Source organism: Hyalella azteca, unplaced genomic scaffold (assembly GCF_000764305.2).
Source record: "Hyalella azteca isolate HAZT.00-mixed unplaced genomic scaffold, Hazt_2.0.2 contig1749, whole genome shotgun sequence".
Classification (NCBI taxonomy): domain Eukaryota; kingdom Metazoa; phylum Arthropoda; class Malacostraca; order Amphipoda; family Hyalellidae; genus Hyalella; species Hyalella azteca.
The window spans coordinates 515,869-534,471 of record NW_025932050.1 but is presented as its reverse complement, the minus strand read 5'-3'; the positions used below and the strand labels follow the sequence as shown (position 1 = coordinate 534,471).

At 38.4% G+C, this 18,603-nt stretch overlaps 2 protein-coding genes across 3 annotated transcripts in view; one reads left to right on the top strand and one right to left on the bottom strand.

Moving 5' to 3' along the window:
- Nucleotides 1–5,564, top strand: part of LOC108672252 — a 42,309-nt gene extending 36,745 nt beyond the window's left edge. The window contains exons 23-26 of the mRNA XM_047883894.1: nt 242–350; nt 690–835; nt 1,726–1,927; nt 3,636–5,564. Coding sequence (XP_047739850.1) covers nt 242–350; nt 690–835; nt 1,726–1,927; nt 3,636–3,802 — 624 coding nt within the window. The 3' untranslated portion in view covers nt 3,803–5,564. The remainder of the gene's footprint in view (nt 1–241; nt 351–689; nt 836–1,725; nt 1,928–3,635) is intronic.
- Nucleotides 5,565–12,009: 6,445 nt separating this feature from the next.
- The window catches only part of LOC108672251 (protein abrupt), an 85,270-nt gene continuing 78,676 nt past the window's right edge, over nt 12,010–18,603 (bottom strand). For both annotated transcript variants that reach the window (XM_018159891.2, XM_047883874.1), the window contains exon 6: nt 12,010–14,419. In XM_018159891.2, coding sequence (XP_018015380.1) covers nt 13,623–14,419 — 797 coding nt within the window. In that variant the 3' untranslated portion in view covers nt 12,010–13,622. The remainder of the gene's footprint in view (nt 14,420–18,603) is intronic.

The window sequence follows — 18,603 nt, the reverse complement described above, 5'->3', positions numbered from 1 at the left end:
TTAATGATGTTATGGGTTTACAATTTTGGACGATAATAAATGTTGTTTCATTTTTTCTTCACATGTAGTGAAGACAAAAAGAGGGCCAGTACGTGAGAAGCTGATAAATAAAACATTCAATCATCTTTATTAGTTGAGTTTTCTCTCTTTAATTTTGTGCCGCAACATGACGCATATTATCATTATAATATGCCAGTAATGTATTATATTATCTCCATTAATTTAATTATTTGCTACGCAGCAAGAGGAGGACGCTCACTTGGCGGCTCTTGTTGACTTCGCCCTCGAGATGAGAACACGTTTGCAGGAACTAAACAAACACTCGTTCAACAACTTCTCCCTCAGAGTCGGTAAGTCGATTTTCCGAGTATAATTTGACTTCATTAAAAAAGTTTTTGCAACTCAACCGCTTGCGTATGCTGTAAATTATTATTTTTTTCATAGCTCGCTATGAAAAAATTAATTTCTTTTTCATGCTTCGATTTCATGATTTCTCAAGATCGCATTCAGTTCTTAAAATAGTTTTCTTCTACTAAGCCAACATTTGCAACTTATTAAACCAACGCAAGTGGAAAACAAAAAGCAGAATGAAAAACTTTTATTTTAAATAAATATTTATGTAATTTTTAATTTATCTTTCATGATTGAATTTATGTTGAGATTTGTGAAGAATACCGATACCGCACCAGGCATCAGCCACGGACCGCTAGTGGGCGGGGTGATCGGTGCGCGTAAGCCAGTCTTCGACGTGTGGGGCAACACAGTCAACGAGGCTTCTAGGATGGACTCCACTGGTACCTTCGATACCATCCAGATACCTCGGCACACTGCGCAGGTACGGAGGACTGGTACACTGCGCAGGTACAGGGGCTGGTACACTGCAGAGGTACGGATGACTGGTACACTGCACAGGTACAGGGGACTGGTACACTGCACAGGTACGGGGGGCTGTACACTGCACAGGTACGGGGGACTGGTACACTGCACAGGTACGGGGGACTGGTACACTGCACAGGTACGGGGGACTGGTACACTGCACAGGTACGGGGGACTGGTACACTGCACAGGTACGGGGGACTGGTACACTGCACAGGTACGGGGGACTGGTATACTGCGCAGGTACTTTGGGCAGGTCCATGGCACATATTCATATCGAAAACCAGAATAAAAATCTTTGATCTGAACGCATGTGTGCAAAGCAAAGATACATTTTCATACCATTTCAAGGCATCACGAACCAAATCTTTGTCGCTAAATTTGTTTTATGTTGAAAAATGAGTGCACGATCACTAACTGATCGAGCGTAGATTTCCAGTCAATGGCGATCCATCAACGAGTGGCTAAAATAAATGTCAACTAATAAAATTTTCAGCATATATATTTCCCATTATATTAGTATTTTTGGTACGTAAGACCACTAAGATATTCGACTTCCTATACAGAGCATTCAAAGAAAAACTTGGCCCGTTGTTATAACAGAGTAGATTGAAAAAAATTCTCAAAATCCTAATTTTAATGCTGATTTAAACTTAAATTTCTGTTCGTTCCTGAACTTGGTTTCGTTCATTCGGTATTTCCTTACGCTGTGCAAATATGGCAAATTTTCGTGTAAATAAAAATCTATTGCTAAGTTAAAACCTATAGCTACCCATTTTCCACCATGCACATGTCATATTATTCAGTTATAACCTAAATTTACTAATTAAAAATTTGCAACGTCTCCAGATCCTGAAGTTTAGAGGGTTCAAAGTGCAGCACCGCGGCCGCATCGAAGTTAAGGGCAAGGGTTCGATGGACACATACTACGTGACGGGGCGCCGGCCCTGCACCAAACCTGCCTTCGCCCGCAACCCGAGCGCCCACAACAGCCTAGCCGCCGTCGTGTACGGCCTCGTGCAGGCCAGGCGGCGGCAGACAACCAGGAGAAGTCAGTCGTCTTCAGTATTGGATTTGTTTCTGAAGTGTTGGATAAAGATTGATGTTTGATTGCAGAGTAGATTAGTGTGTAGATTATTATAACAATTAGTGTGATTAGAGCAGATTAGTTCGTACTGCAGGCTGCAGGCGGCGGCAGACAACCAGGAGAAGTCAGTCGTGTTTAGTATTTGATTTATTTATAAAGCGTTGGATAAAAATTGATGTGCAGCTAAAGTGTGGATTAGAATAGATTAGTGTAAGTATATTATTATAACAATTCGTGTCATTAGAGTAGATTAGTGCGTCCTGCAGGCCAGGCGGCGGAAGACAACCAGGAGAAATCAGTCGTGTTCAGTATTTGATTTATTTCTTAAGTGCTGGATAAAGATTGATGTGTGGCTAAGGTGTAGATTAGAATAAATTAGTGTAAGTAGATTATTATAACTGGAGTAGATTTGTGTTATTAGAGTAGATTAATAAATTATTCGTCCTGCAGGCCAGGCAGCTGCAGACCTAAACCAGCATTTGGTTTAGTTTTAATGATTATAAAATATTGAAGTCTGGCTGTAGATTAGAAGTCTCGAACATGGGGTATAAATTGAAATTGATGATAGCTATGAAATCAAGGATGTTAAAAAACTTGAGTACTGATTTTAATCTTTCTTGATGTTCGAAAATGTGAATGGTAATTTCAATTATATGTCACTGTCAATAAATCCATTTTTTTCAGTTTGGTTAAATTTTGCATGGTGGTATCAGTCTATTATACATAATATTGTTTCTGAACTCTTCCGAACTAATAAACATTTGTCGCAATTGACTGCGAAAATTTCTATTCTTCATCTGTAAGCTCAACCAAATAGTAATTTTCTGTCAATTAATTGCATTTATATTAATTTATTCGTTCATTTGACATTTATCTGCCTTTTCTCTGTCAAAATACATCACCCTTTCCTTGGCTACATGTCACTCCCTTAAGTGCTCTTCATCCACCTTGAGTACTCTTCATTCTTACTTGAGTGTAAGAATTTTACGGAACATACTTCTCCCGTGTACATAAGGTTGGGACCTTTTAGGTAGAACCAGAGTTGATGAGCTCGGGCAAAATTCAGTTTTAACCACACTTGACCTAGATTGTTCAGCAATTTGGTACGTGAGCATATACTTGTGTTATGATCATTTTATTGCTTGTTAACCTCGAATATTTTCTCTATATTGTTTATAATTTCGTATAACCTCAACTTTGTGTTCAAATTGTTCATTCTTTGTTTTCAGAAACCGTTACAATCCACAACGAGTTTTCATTCTGAACAATCCCCTGAACAAAGAGCCATATTCTTTACATTGAGTACTAGTCACCCTCACTCGAGTATATACTCTTCGCCCCTTTCCCCTTAACTACTCATCACACCCCTCTTTCCCCTTAACTACACTTCACCCCCACTTTTCTTGACTCCATCACACTCCCTTGACTACTCTTAACTCTTCTTTTCTTGACTACATCACACCCCCTTGACTACACTTCACCCCCTCTCATCTTAACCAATTCACACCCCTCTTCCTTCTTGACTACACTTCACCCCCTCTCTTCTTAACCAAATCACACCCCTCTTCCTTCTTGACTACACTTCACCCCCTCTCTTCTTAACCAAATCATACCCCTCTTCCTTCTTGACTACACTTCACCTCCTCTTTTCTTGACCACCTCCCACCCCCAGGCACGACGGTCGCCCGACGCGGCGGGACTCGGCGCGGGGGCCAAGAGTCCGCGTCGGCAGAGACGAGCGTCGTGAGGGACGCGTCGCCCTGCACGCACCGGCGCACCACGAGGCGGGACAAGAACAGGCTGGCGGTGCCCTCACATTCCCTGCCTCACGACGCGTGAGGACCGGCCTGCGGTGCCCTCACAGTCTCTGCCTCACGATGCGTGAGGGACCGGCCTGCGGTGCCCTCACAGTCTCTGCCTCACGATGCGTGAAGGACCGGCCTGCGGTGCCCTCACATTCTCTGCCACACGACGCGTGAGGGACCGGCCTGCGGTGCCCTCACATTCTCTGCCACACGACGCGTGAGGGACCGGCCTGCGGTGCCCTCACATTCTCTGCCACACGACGCGTGAGGGACCGGCCTGCGGTGCCCTCACATTCTCTGCCACACGACGCGTGAGGGACCGGCCTGCGGTGCCCTCACATTCTCTGCCACACGACGCGTGAGGGACCGGCCTGCGGTGCCCTCACATTCTCTGCCACACGACGCGTGAGGGACCGGCCTGCGGTGCCCTCACATTATCTGCCTCGTGACGCGTGAGAGAAACGAACACATTATTTGGGTCGCTTTAGAACTTAGCGGGCAAAGTGCGTGAAAGATTCATTATTATTTTAAAAGTCCTCCTCCTTGCAAATATTCATTTCTTCAGAGTTCATTATGAGATGAATTCTGTGATTCCAAATGCGCCTGGAAAATCAAATTGCGTCCGTTGTTAACCTTATTTATAAGCTGTGTCACTCTGTGAAGAAATTAGCTCGCGAATTTTATATCTCGCATATTTTACTTACGATTCAAATTCGTTTTGATTGTTATGCTTTTAATACATTCTTCTAGTCTGATGACCACGGTGCCTCATTTTTTTCATTCTATGACATATTTTACGGATTTTCAGCATTAGTATTAGACTTAGCATCTCTATTTTACTTCAATTCAATCTCTATTTGACTCATGTCTCAATTAGTGCGAAATTTGTTGGGATTCTTATCACTCTTGCCAATTATAATAAGGCTTTTTAAAGCCTATTGGTCCGAGTTGCCTTCCGACGAACACGGAATCCTGACTGTATAACTTCTTCTTTGTTTAATTCAATCTTTATCTACTCATGTTCATGATTGCAAAAAATCGATTGTTTCATTTTATTCGTGATGTCTGCCTCAACGAACTTTGCATTATATTGCTAAGCTTTATTCGTCCATGTTCATGTGCAGTTCCGGGTTGTGAACAATAACGTTAATATAGTGTGAATATAATGTATATTCTGAAGGCATTGAAATGTGCCATAGCCATGCCATGATCATAGCTTTTATAATAATTTGAAAGTGCTTAATTTTACTGCATATAGAATCTTGTAATAAATAATTTATAGTTATTAAAATAAATATGTTATCTGTGATACTAATGTTTATCATGCATAAGATTACGTCTGACGTATAGAAATGTATAACGTCCAAATGTGTAGATGCGTCTAGCAATGATTAAATATGCTTAATGTAACGAGAGTATACTGTTTATAGTATTAATAAATCTTTCCGTGAGGTGTTAGAATAAATTTTGATTTTTAAATTGAAATATACGGGGGTTTTATTCTTGAATATAACTTTATTTTGGACTCTAATTGTTTCATATTAAACGAAATTGCGTAAAGTTTCTGTATGTCACGTAAAGTTTCCATATCACGACCAATATCAGTTTGAATGGTTTTGAGGAGGAGAAACAATTTTTGGACATGCTTCAAAATCAAGATTTGCAGCCACTTTCTTTCGGAAAAGTTGTATAGTGTGTAGTAAACTCGGCAGTCTATCAATATTACAATAATCTGCCAATTAACTATAAAGAATAGATGTAATAAATTGTTTCTAAAAGATGAATTGGCTAAAAAATAAATCTTTTGTTTGAATTTCCTAACATAGAATAGAATAGAATAGAAGTGCCGGCACTGAAGAAATAGGCCCATGGCCTGTTGCCGATTCGTGTGCTTTTCGTGCCTTGATTCACAAGGTATCTGGCCTTTTGAAACCGATCTTTTTAATAGCTGACGATTGATTGAGATAGCTGCTGGACTTATTGCAAGGCCCGTAAGGTGCTAGGCATTTAAGACTGAACATATGCTCCTGCATAGCTTCGTCTAGTCTGTTCTTGAAGGCGTTCATACTCGGAGCGTCAACGATGCTATCAGGGAGGCTGTTCCACATGTCGGTGAATCGAAGCGAGAAGAAATGTTGTCGCATGGATGTGTTACAACGCAGTTTTTTTAGTTTCTGGCCGTGGCCCCTGATGTCGGTTCTTGTTTCAAATTCTAGTAATCCTTCTGAGACCTTGAATAAACCGTGGGTATACATGTACACTTCAATGAGGTCAGCACGCAGACGTCGATAACAGAGGCTTGAAAGCTTCATAATCTTTAACCTTTCTTCATATTCTAGCTTTTCAATCCCGGAATTATCCTCCCGGAGTGCACGTCTTTGAGCACTCTTGACTAAATTTTTGTCCTTTTCAAGTTTCGGTAACCACACGACGTTTCCAAACTAGGTTCGGACGCACGACAGCGACAAACGACAGTTTCATCGCTTCAACATCTGTGTACTCGTAAGAGCGTCTGATCAGTCCAAGTAATTTATTGGCTATATCAACTTGAGCTTCAATATGCTTAGAAAATTTCAACTCATTGTTGACATTTACTCCTAAATCTTTTCCCATTGTTGACTTCGACTACATCACTCTGTCGTTGCAACCGTGTCTTCTCATACTGTTTGTCAGCGTTAAAACGCAGCAGCCACTTGTCAGCCCAGTCAACCAACGTGTCAAGATCACCTTGCAACTACTTTTTGCGACGTATTCTTCACTGTATTATAAACTTTTGTGTCGTCAGCATACATCGAGCACACGCTAGCAGCTAGACACAGCTCCTGGCTGATAGTTTATAAACGCAACGAATAAAACAGGCCCGAGCTAAATCGATGTACACTGCATCTACTGGCTATACTGGCTCCCGTTCGTCCAGCAGGCGGGTCCATTCATTCAGAGTAGACAAGAGCAATAGGTTAGTGGTGCAGGATCTACCGGTAATAAAGCCATGTTGACAGTCTGATAGGAGATTATTAACAGTCATATGATCGACCAATCGTTCCCTTACAGCAGATTCCATTACCTTGCAAACGTCACTAGTCAAACTGACAGGGCGATAGTTGCCCGGGCAGCTTTTGTCACCTATTTTGAGCAATGGTGTCCACTTGAGCTTCTATCCAGTCAGCCGGCAAGATCCCTTCGTTCAAAGTTTTTCAAAAAAATTACGTCAAAAGGCCGGTGACGACAGTTGCTAACTCTTTGAGTAATCTGGGGTGGAAGCCGTCCGGTCCACATGGCTTGTTTGGATTTACTGCGATCAGGCGCTTGAGAACCACTTCTATATGTATTTCAAAACTTGTTAATTTAGATCCGACTGGGCGCTCCTCAATTGCTGGAATACTGTTCTAGTCCTCATCAATGAATACGCTAATAAAAAACTGTATAAGGACGTTAGCCTTGCTCTCATCAGAGGATATCTTTCGTTGATCTACTTTCAAATCAGAAATACCGTCCGTTATCTTGTACTTCGAGTTGACGTACAAAAAGAAGGCTTTCGGGGTTCTGTTCTGCATTTTTGGCAATATTTTTTTGAAGGTTTGGGTTAATGACATCACGAAATTTTTTGAAGATTTTTTATTTTGTGGAAGCACTGATCATACAAAACTACTCAGCTTCAGAAGATCTACTCATGATTTCATTACATATATTACATTATTTACCAACGTCTCTCAACTGACGTTCACCAATACCTGTTCCTGCTTATGATTTCGAACTAACTGGTTAGGTAGAATGTTTCAAATTGAAATGCATAGTGAAATGTTTCAACTTGTAAAAAATATCTTTCAAAACGGTGAGCTTCATTGAAAATTAGAATACTGCTTTAAAAATAATCATAATCATTTATATAATTCAGATCTACATCTTGTAGACTGTGAAAAGTTGAATTAAACATCAATGATCTCTTTGGAAGAAATCCACTTCATAATGGCCATGATCTCCTCAGATGCGCTGATAATGGCTACAATATAAGTGACCATGCCGGCTCATGAGGGCTGTGATACTAAAAAAGTTTATTGTTCGAAAGTTATGGCCATAGCCTTGCTGATGTCAATACAGCAGCAGCACCACCAGATAAGCAAAAACATCATTGTCCCAATGCGTCTAAAATGATGCGGCGAATGAATTCTTAACAATGAAAAAATTTGCTGTCGAGTACGTATGCCTGCAAAATTAGCAGCATCTTGGATTATTTATGACGATATTTTTTATGGAAATACACAAATGAATGCCAGCGACAGGCTGAAATGAGGGCTCATCCTGAAATGTTTGGCTTGATTTTAAACGTAATAAGAACCATGACTTTGAAGTCACAATTTTAGGGAAAGATGCATGGACATTGATATCACAGTGAGAGGCGTGAGAATTGTACATGATTAACATCAACGTCAACAACTAGAGGATGGCTTGCTTAAGGGCTCTGTACATCGGTAAAGTGAGGTGACTTATAACTAATTCTCTAATATTAACAATCTTTCCGAAGACTATACTCATTCCAAGTAAATTGCCCTCAAGTGGAAAGTTGTTTCAAAATAATGGAGCTGTACCGCTAGATCGTATAATTTCAATCTCATTCTGTGATTAATTTGTTTCTAGTCAATCATCGGAAAGTCAATAGAGATTGTCAATCATCGAAAAATGTGGCAATTTTTACAAGTAAATACCGTATTGGTACATCTAACCAAAACATCAATATTGAGAGGAAATATCCCTTATAGAAGCGCAATTATAGTTAATTAGTCCTTTTAGCACTGTAACATGCGGTACATAGCATGGCTCCAGATGATGTAAAATTTAAAGACAACTCACTTAGATTTCTTTTAAGATTACTGGCAAAATCTTTGGAATGAAGACTGAATTCGGGAAGATTGTGGTGCATAACAAATTATTAACATTATTTACTAATTACCTGCTTTCGTAGCTGCACTACACATCGAGATTATCGTTGTTAGAACGCTTAAACGTTTGTTTGTGAGCTGTGCCTAAATAAAGACAAACACAAGCGCTTGACAAAGTCCCCTATATGTGGACCTTCAACCTTCCTCCATCATATCAGTTACTATCATGTACGTTTTTCAGAATTTATCGAAAACATTCTCACCTACAAAATGCGATCAATTCGAATGGAGTGCCGATCTGAGAAACTCGATTCTTTACGGACTCAGTTCAAGTTTACATGATATTTGGTTCCTCAATGCTACTCATTGACCGTGGGCACTGTAAGCAACTCATTGAATTGAAAAGTAATTTTGAATAGTCAAGACTTGCCCAGATACCATATAGCTGTAGTAGAATTCTATGAGAGGAAAAAATAATTTACGTAGTTCTGAAACGCAGCAGAAACTCTATGACAGAAGATGCCTTAAGCCTATCAACGTAAGTAATGACGAAGCATAAATAGCACTGTTATATATGAGACTATCACGCGCAGCTTCCAGTCAGAGTAAAGTGGCCGTGAACATTCGACTCAAGGTGAACATTAACTTCGCATATAACAGCATGAATGCATTCAGGGTTAACGTATATTTTGAGTGGTAATATTTATAGCGATTCCCGTTTGGATTAAATTAGATAAGTAACTAAGATAAAGAATTACGAATTATTATTATCCAAGAGATCAAATGGATATGCCGCAAGTTTCACTGATAATTAAAGGGCCTTATAAAAATTTCATCCGGTAACCAGACCTATTTGATGATTTTACTTGATGACTCAAATATCTGTGGCAACTTTCGGCGTAAGAAACTTAAGTTAAGCAATCGGTCAATGAAGACATCAAGAAAGCAAGGGGTGATAGCTCCGTAACGGCTTGGACTGAAGCAAATTAAAACATACATGCGTGGCTAAGACCCAAGAGATTATATATCATACCCAATATTTCTTCCCCTGACTGAGTTGCAGGACTGCAATGTAATATCTTTGCAAGGGATAAATCTTAGCTCTACAATACTATGGCAGGAATACAATAGATGAGGCAAAGTAATCAATATGGCATTAGTAAAAGTGATCGGCGGACACTAAATGTTATATCACAAGCAGTGGTTCACGGCTATCATACTGAATGACTATTGCTAGGTTATAACTATGGTCAGGTATTGACTATTGCTAATTGTGGCTATTACTCTGTTATGGCTACGGCTAAAAATTGGCGGCAAGATTGGCTTGACAAGTTTACAATGCATAGTCAAATGAACGTTTTGTCTGAATAACTATGTCACAAAAATATAATTTCTATTAGAAATTCAGAAATACGACGCGGCTCTGAAATTTTCAAATTCGAATCAACATTTTGAAACGTACGAGAAACTATTAACGATGAGAACACCAATTTCACTTATGAATGTACATTGGTAATAAATGAGAACTCGTCCAAGCTATTACAATATAAATGGATTAACAGGATCAGTAACAGTTGCAGTTGAATAGATTCACCAGTACTTGTATTTCTGGTATAACAGGAGTGATAGTAGCATAGGTAAGATTGGAACAGCATAGATTATCTTGTGAGTAACGAGTGAGTAGCACAAACTATTGAGATCACAGAGAGTTGGGTAAACACAACCCTATTGGCAGGAGGCTGTTTAATGTAAAATTATTTGCATCAAGAGTAGCTCTTTTGATCATGAAAAATTATCTCAATGCTCAATTTATAATACTAAAACAAATTTAGTAAACATTAAATAGCTATTTTGTTTATGAAAAATTATCTCAACGCTCAATTTTTAATAATAAAATAATTTTAGCAATCATTAGATAGACTTGGAAATTATAATTTGGTAAAAAATTATAATTATATAATTATATATATATTTTAAAAGTAGCCAAAAGGATTTCAATAATAATATTTCTGAAATAAAAATCCTGCCACAAATGGGGTTGATATCTAATCCGGCATAGTAAAGTCTATTGAATAATCAGCTATGGAAACTGGAAATGAACAGCAACAGGATCAGAGCAACAGGATCAGGATTAACAACGAATTAGCCACTGCTTACGCAGTGGATGAATAACAGGAGTATAGATAAGGAGTGGAGTCATACGGCATTCAAATGACAAATGACGGGCATTCATACGGTGAACTGAAAATCTAAGCTGACACACTTTCATTTTAATCCGAGGATCTTGACAAGGTCACTTCACACTTAATAAAATAGTGGAGCCATGGCTCATTGATTTTCCAGACGATCAATCACGATCCGTTAATGACATTTGTAATCAGCTTTTCCGGCGCTAAATTTATTGTTCGATATACACAACTTTTAAATTTACCCAGAAGTAACGTCATTTGCATGTCGAATAACTCCAATTATTCTGAGGCTACTGTAAAGGAAACATTGAAGGTCAGATGAAGTAACAGTAACCAGGTGAAGGCTAAAATTATTTGTAAATAGCAAGGTTTCAATACTGACGGTTTTCTTTTTAAATGGCTATTGTTGTAAAGTGGCTATTGCAAATTTATGTCTAGGCAAACACTATCGATAACAAAATGGCATCTTAGTCTAACTGCAAGAGACAAAATGATCAAATGAAATATTTTAGTTTTGGTGTAAATTCTATCGCTTAAACTCAAGTTTTAGCTTCCAGCAGGAAAGCTTCTTTTTTAACCTGCACATTTTTAAAAACAAACCGAAAACAGAGGGAGTAAGCTTCTCCATCTTTGTTGAATTTGCGCGACTTGAACGAAGCGAATTTGTAATCACATGCACGTACAATGAATGCGACGTTATAAATATTGCTGCTAAAGATGAATTCTTAAAAAAAATTCTCTCTCAGAAACTTGTCGAGTGACGAGCACGAAGCCTCAACACAACACTATACTGCAGGCAGAACAAATCTCAGATGGGAACATCTATGCAGCCATCGGTGTTGAAGCGTTCAGGTATCCTAGAGGCAATGAAGTGCGCGATTCTTATTCACTAATTATCATAAATACAACCATGAACTCAATTCAACGGACGAAATTCACAACCGTTCTCTCTGTACATAATTCGGATAGTGCACAAACTCAACCGCCACACCCATGCAGCCGGAAAAAATCTTCATATTTTCTAAACAGCGTAGAAATTAATTTACAATTTCTTTACTAATAAAACAATAATCTTGAAATTAATTACCAACAGTATTATTTCATACAAATCCCTTCACAAATTTCACTTTGAATAATGTTCCAAGTTTCAGAAAAAAAATCGTGTGGTCTCCGGAATGAAAATAAATTTTATTATTTATTGTGTTTTCAATGCAAAGAAAACGTACGGAGTTACGGCTGGAAAACAAGTATTCACTTCAATAAGTCACCACAAAAGCGACAGCGCTGCTGTTAAGTAACAAGTGTTCCCGTGACACTGAAAATAAAAATTTGAAGATTTTTCCGACGAAACGAGCTGCGGTGCATTACAATCAACGTTATCCAGGGCTTGCCTTCTGTGTATAATTTGTATATACGGACAATACGGAATGAGTGAGAAGAATATATTCGCCGAGAAAGAAATGAATGATGGCGGTTAGTACATGAAACGTAGTTGTAACGATGAAGTAAGATTAGTTATTGGGGAATGAGTTATTTGTTTACCTTTTACATCAACTTTTGGTGCATTGTCTCAGCACAAACTTTGTGGTCTTTGTTCATGTGATCAGCCAATGAAGGTATATGGTGGGGTTTTGTTGACCAAATTTTTCTCACATGGAATTGTTAAATATGGTATATGCTGTTCCCTAAGCATCAAAAGTATTAAAGATAATTTCATAAAAAATGGAAGGCAAACCCTGGAGTTGCGTTATATGCAATATTGTAGATGTAGTTATGTACGTTTCAATGCTAGCAACAGTGCTACCCTAACTTAACATAGGCACTCTACAGTTAACGATGGCCAGAGACTTACAATAGCGCGCTGGCCTAGAGCTTACCACATTGTATCGCTATCAAATCTGGCATTATTGTACGATGCCAAACACGGCCTACATCATAGTGAGGTCTTAAGATTACAAAATTAAATCTATAATGCAGGTCCGGTAGCTCTAGGCACATAAATTAGAAATTTATGAGTAACTTAAGAGTACTATTACCTTTCATTTATCGCCAGTCATGTTTTCACGCAGAGCACAACTGATTATAGTTGAAACAAAAAATTAATTATTGAGGTTGAATAATTGAGTTAAAATTTATGACTGTTCTTGAGATGGATCTTCACAATACATACAAAAAGTCTTATATTTTTAGAGGTTATTTGAAAAATAATTTCATTGAGAGAGTCACAGACATTTGGGAGGGACATAAATAGGTAGGAGCAAGGGACGTGGAATGGACGGAGAGTTTACACAACAGGACGATCAACGACGACGTGAATAGCAAAAAACTTGAATTTAACTTCATACAGAATAAACAACCATTGAAAGTATGGTAGATAAATATTGTGACCATTAAATTGATTCTAGAATTTCTACTTGTAGCTGAATCTTTGCATATTACCTGAAATTACGTTGTCTAATTCACGGAATTAAGTTAGCAAGAAGGGACAAGCACAATAGATAAAACATAAATAAAGTTGTTTAATTCATTACCTATGTTCTGAACACGCGACAAATTCGTTCCTGAATTATGAAGTGAGACAACGTTGTAATTGATCCTGGACACATATTAAGTGAGATGAAGGACTTTTACGTTGATGCGACAGTAGGACTTTTACGTAAGGACTTTTACGTAAAGGATGCAAGAAGCCACTAAAGCGCGAAATGAATCGAATTGTGGACAAATCTAAGACACTAGCGATAGGCGCAGGTACAGGGACTAAAATACCAAGCAAAGTGCGTTGCAGGTCCTAATGCAGTTGCCATTTGCTGCCTTCGTTTTCATCCGATGCCGGCGAACGTGCGCCTGTTGCCACAGAAGGACGCCTACTGTTGCCATTCTGTTTCTCGTCCATCCCTCCGCTGTCATCGTCAGTGTAGTTATCTGACGCTCGCGTCTCGTCATCGTCCATACGATTAGGCGACGTGGCTCTCGTCAAGTCAAGAACAGATGTAGGTCTTCCACCCATCATCCCGGGAGGCATGAAGTCCCCACCTGTAGCACGGACCATCTGGAGGTATGTATCGAGCAGGGATGGGGGGATCGGCGGTTTAATTCCTCCATATCCCCCCATGTCGAACTGTCGTCCTATGGGGTCAAACCCACGCGAGTCCTTCATGTCGTCGGACTTGATGAACGGTGACAAGGCTCCGTTTTCGTGGTAGGAAGAAGCTGATCTGCTGTTACCGTCCGACCCATCCACCCTCTCACGGTCAGGCCTGCGGTAATTCTGCCGTACAACTTCACCAACGCCGCCCACAATATGGATGTATTTCGAAGCGATCTCTGGGCTCCATGGAGAAGGCATGGGAAGCAAAGGCAGGTCCTTGGTACTAATGCCTCTGTGCTGACGACTCATATGTGAGTGGAGGGAGTTCCGGCTTTTGGCGACTGTGCCACACAGAACGCAGCGGAAGCCGTTGCAGTTGGAGTGCTTGTCTTCCATGTGAGTGCGCAAAGTGTGCGCGTTCTTGTAGATCTTGCCACAGAGCTGGCAGGGTCGAGGATCTGTGGCTCGTACGCGGTAGAAGTCAAAGCGGGGGCGGCCTGAAATACATGTATAAGGTGAGTGTTTGGTGAATCAAAATTAATAAGAGAAATGTAAACCCAACACAAAATGATGCGAGAAAATTGATTAAAAGAAAAAAATTAAGTTATTCCACCAAAATGAATAATTAACGATGAGTGGAAGGTGAGGGAATCGGAAAATAAATGAATAAATATCACCAACAATGACGGTAACCGAAGAAGAGCTAAAAGTTAGGACAAATCAATAGAAGTTTTGCAAAAATGAAATGACTGCCAAATCTCAATGAGCTTCAACTAACATAGAAGATACAATCAAAACAATGAAAGTGAGAGAAATTGATTAATGAGAAGAAAGTATTGCAAGGAATAATATAAAATAATAAAAAATTAATTGGTAAATAAATTATTTCGAACAAACATGATAGAGGCCATGACATCAAAACACAGATGCAAAATTAATTTGCACTTCAAAATTTCAATATAATCACTTTTCTCAAGTAGAAGCGGCGTCGCTGACGCGCTTGGAGGATTAGCAGGTTCTTGTCGTTCGAAATTACCAGCATTATACTGTATGCGGTACTAGGATACAGCTAAATGCTGGGGAATTTGTGTCACTAAACATTCTCGAGTAACTAAGAATTAAAAAAGGACTTGTGCAGATAAAACGCCGGTGGCATCGAGCTGTGTGATTAAAGCTTGCGCCGGAATTAATATATTCGCAGAAATGCTATATTTTAGCCAACTTAACTAAAAAATTCAATACATTGTGTAGGCAACGAAGGCGCACAGAGTCTGATAAAAGTTTTTAATATTCTCTGTAAATAAGCTAACAGACTCGAACTAATAGCTTAGGATGAAAAACTCTAAAATATAATATAAATGAACTGTGAAAGAATTATTTAACCTCTAGACGATCTCTAGACATTGATGAGTATGAAGCAACTTTGATGAGCTCACTCGCTGCAACTTCTGATCGTCTAACATTTACTTACCGTCCTGATGAAATACGCTGATATCGATGTTTTAAACATGACACTCTCTAAACGCATTAATAACATTACCTTATGCACACTATGCAATTTTAATGCAATTTTAGATAAGTAGCAAACTTTATCTTCAATACAGTATTATATTCACATTTTTCGTAAGACATCTATTGAAAATGTCAAGCTTATGGAATAGAAGTTTTCGCTAAATAAGTTTCATATAAACAAATTAATATGCATTAATAAAAGTTAACGAGACGGATTTATTCATCCTCTTGAGTAACGCATTAGAGGTTAATAAAACAAAAGTTCTAAGGACTGCGGTGACATTTTCTTACGCTTCCTGCATGTGCAGTTCTTATAGTCACCTGCCGGACACTTTTTATTGATGGTATTGACGGCACTAACAAGCGTTAAATATAAATTATATAATTAGATATATTAGATCAATAATATGTATTGAAAATTTGAAACCTATGCCCGAAAGTTTTTTTCTAAACTTTGTTATTTATATTGAAACGTCAATCAATAAATTTTTCAGTTTTCCAAGAAAAATTTTGTTGAGCGACAAATTTTGTGAAATAACATTAGAAATTTCATACAAAGGGGAAAAATACTAAAATTATCACATATCTGATCATATAGCAGAGTATATTTTCCTGATGCTGTTTTTGTATCGACACATATGAGATGAATTATGCAGATACATATCAGCGAGCAGTGTTGAATAAAAATAACATTGATCATGTACTCGTAATTACCACTGTATCGAAGGTCATGTCAAAAAATAAAAGGAAAGGAAATATCTTTATTATGTGAGTAAAGCCAACAAGTACAATACAGGGCTTATCACGTTAGAGTAGTCGCGCTAACAGTGAAATTAGCTTCGCGAGTAGCCAAACTACGGTGAGACGAGCTTCTTTCTCAGCCACACTCACGCTGAACAAAGTGTCTTCCTCAGCCACACTCACGCTGAACAGAGTGTCTTCCTCAGCCACACTTACGCTGAACAGAGTGTCTTCCTCAGCCACACTCACGCTGAACAAAGTGTCTTCCTCAGCCACACTTACGCTGAACAGAGTGTCTTCCTCAGCCACACTCACGCTGAACAAAGTGTCTTCCTCAGCCACACTCACACTGAACAGAGTGTCTTCCTCAGCCACACTCACGCTGAACAGAGTGTCTTCCTCAGCCACACTCACGGCGAGACGAGCATCCACGACTGCGTTCGGAACGTGACCTTTCATTGTTGAGATTTTTGTGCCTTCTACGTACAGATGGTGCGGGCGCGCTCATGTGGCGTGGACTGAACATAACCGAGGCCATGCACAATTGATGCCGCCATTTGGTGCTTCACTGTACGCATTACCGTCTTAATGTCAACCTTTGCCAGCACCACAACGCAGCCTTTCCGCTCCGGCGCTTTTCTCAGCAAGTTACTCAATGAATCACTCCGAGAAAACCAGATGAGCTTTGATCAATCGATTCGCACACGATCGATGTTTACCCAAATACTTATTTCGCAGTTAATTATTATGACTTGTTTCTTGTTTGAGGGATTATGAATGCGTGATTACTGATTAGTCTGAGTAGTTGAGTAGATGTTTAATTTGGAAATAGCTGCGACCTGAGATAATCCACGTAAGAAGTATTTTAGATATTTTTACAATTTTAATGAGACTCTTTTAGCAGAGTTGAATGATTGGATAAAGAGCGTAACTGGCTCTTTACAAAAACCATCCCGAGCAATTTTGAATAATTTTTCGGATAAATGCCAGACTTTAATTATATGAAATTTAGGGACCATAAATACTCCAAATTAATTCCTTTATTGCGTGTAAGAAAATCACAACTTTTGATAAAGTTTTTAGGTAATGAAAAAATGGGATACTTCTTTGGTTTTATATTTCTTCAAATATTCTTAAAAGTATGAATTGAGGGAAAATTCTATCAGTACGGTAAAAAATCCGGTTAAAGCTTGGAGTTTTCTCTGCAATTGAAAATTAGATAGCTTTGTTCATTGAGCGAAATCGGGCAATCTTCCATATCGCCTGTAACTTTGTAAATTTAGCTATACAACATGAAATCATGTGGAATTCATTTAATTACGGGAATTTATAATTTTTAATTAAGTGTCACGTATAGAAGATTAGATGAATTAATTATTTTTTGAATACAGGGTGTCCTTAAACCTTCAAGTCATGAACTATTTGTATAATCTTTTCATTTTCCAATCCATGTATTTTCTTAATATTGATTTCTGTGGTTGATAAATACTTTGTAATTTTTATGCGACGAGTCGAGTCGTCATAAAAATATTTTCTTCGATAATAATGTTTACTTTCGAGTTACGGGTTCTGGGGCAGCTCGATTCCAAAGTTAATTATTTTATAATGCAATAATAAATCGAAGTATTCCGTTTTTTTAAAGAAGTCCTCGTTAGGACGGAGAGCAGTTAAAACAGTCCCAGGAAATAGCGGATCTGACGAGCTCTGAAAAGAAGGAAAAGACATGAATTTCTGACCTTTCGATTACAGAAAGATATTTTACGAATATTATTTATACATATTATATTGTCATCAATATTTCAACTTATCACAATATTTTTCATGCTTAAGTTAAAAAAGCCAAGGACAAAAAGAGAAAAAATGTGAGTGGAGCAAAAATATCCTGGAAACATGCAGCAAACAAAACGACATCGAAATTGCAGAGAGAAAAACATTTAAAAATTTAGATTCGTAGAAGCAGAACAATGAATGATGAACACCATAGTTCATTTCACAGGCTGATCCCGATTCGCTCAGTGATATTCTTTATGCGAAACGAGAAGACGATATTTTTGAAAACACGATTTTAATCGTAATGATTACTGAAAACTTGTAGGAGATGGCAATTTATGTGAATAAATTCGTATTCGCTATAACTGCAATTAATGATTTTCTTTTACTGACGATAATAATTCGAAGCAACTTCAAATTTTAATTCCTGAAATAGCCCGTGATTACTTGCACAAATAAATAAAAGACTGAGGGGAATGAATTTGAATATATAAAAATCAGCCATAATTCGCTCATGATCGTCAAAATATATTGAAAAATTATTGAAAGAAAGACTAAATTTAAGACCTATTTAACTGCTTTAGCCGAATATTTTTCATCAAAGACGTATATATTAAATACTGAAATGCAATTATAATCAAGAAAAAGTGAAATAATT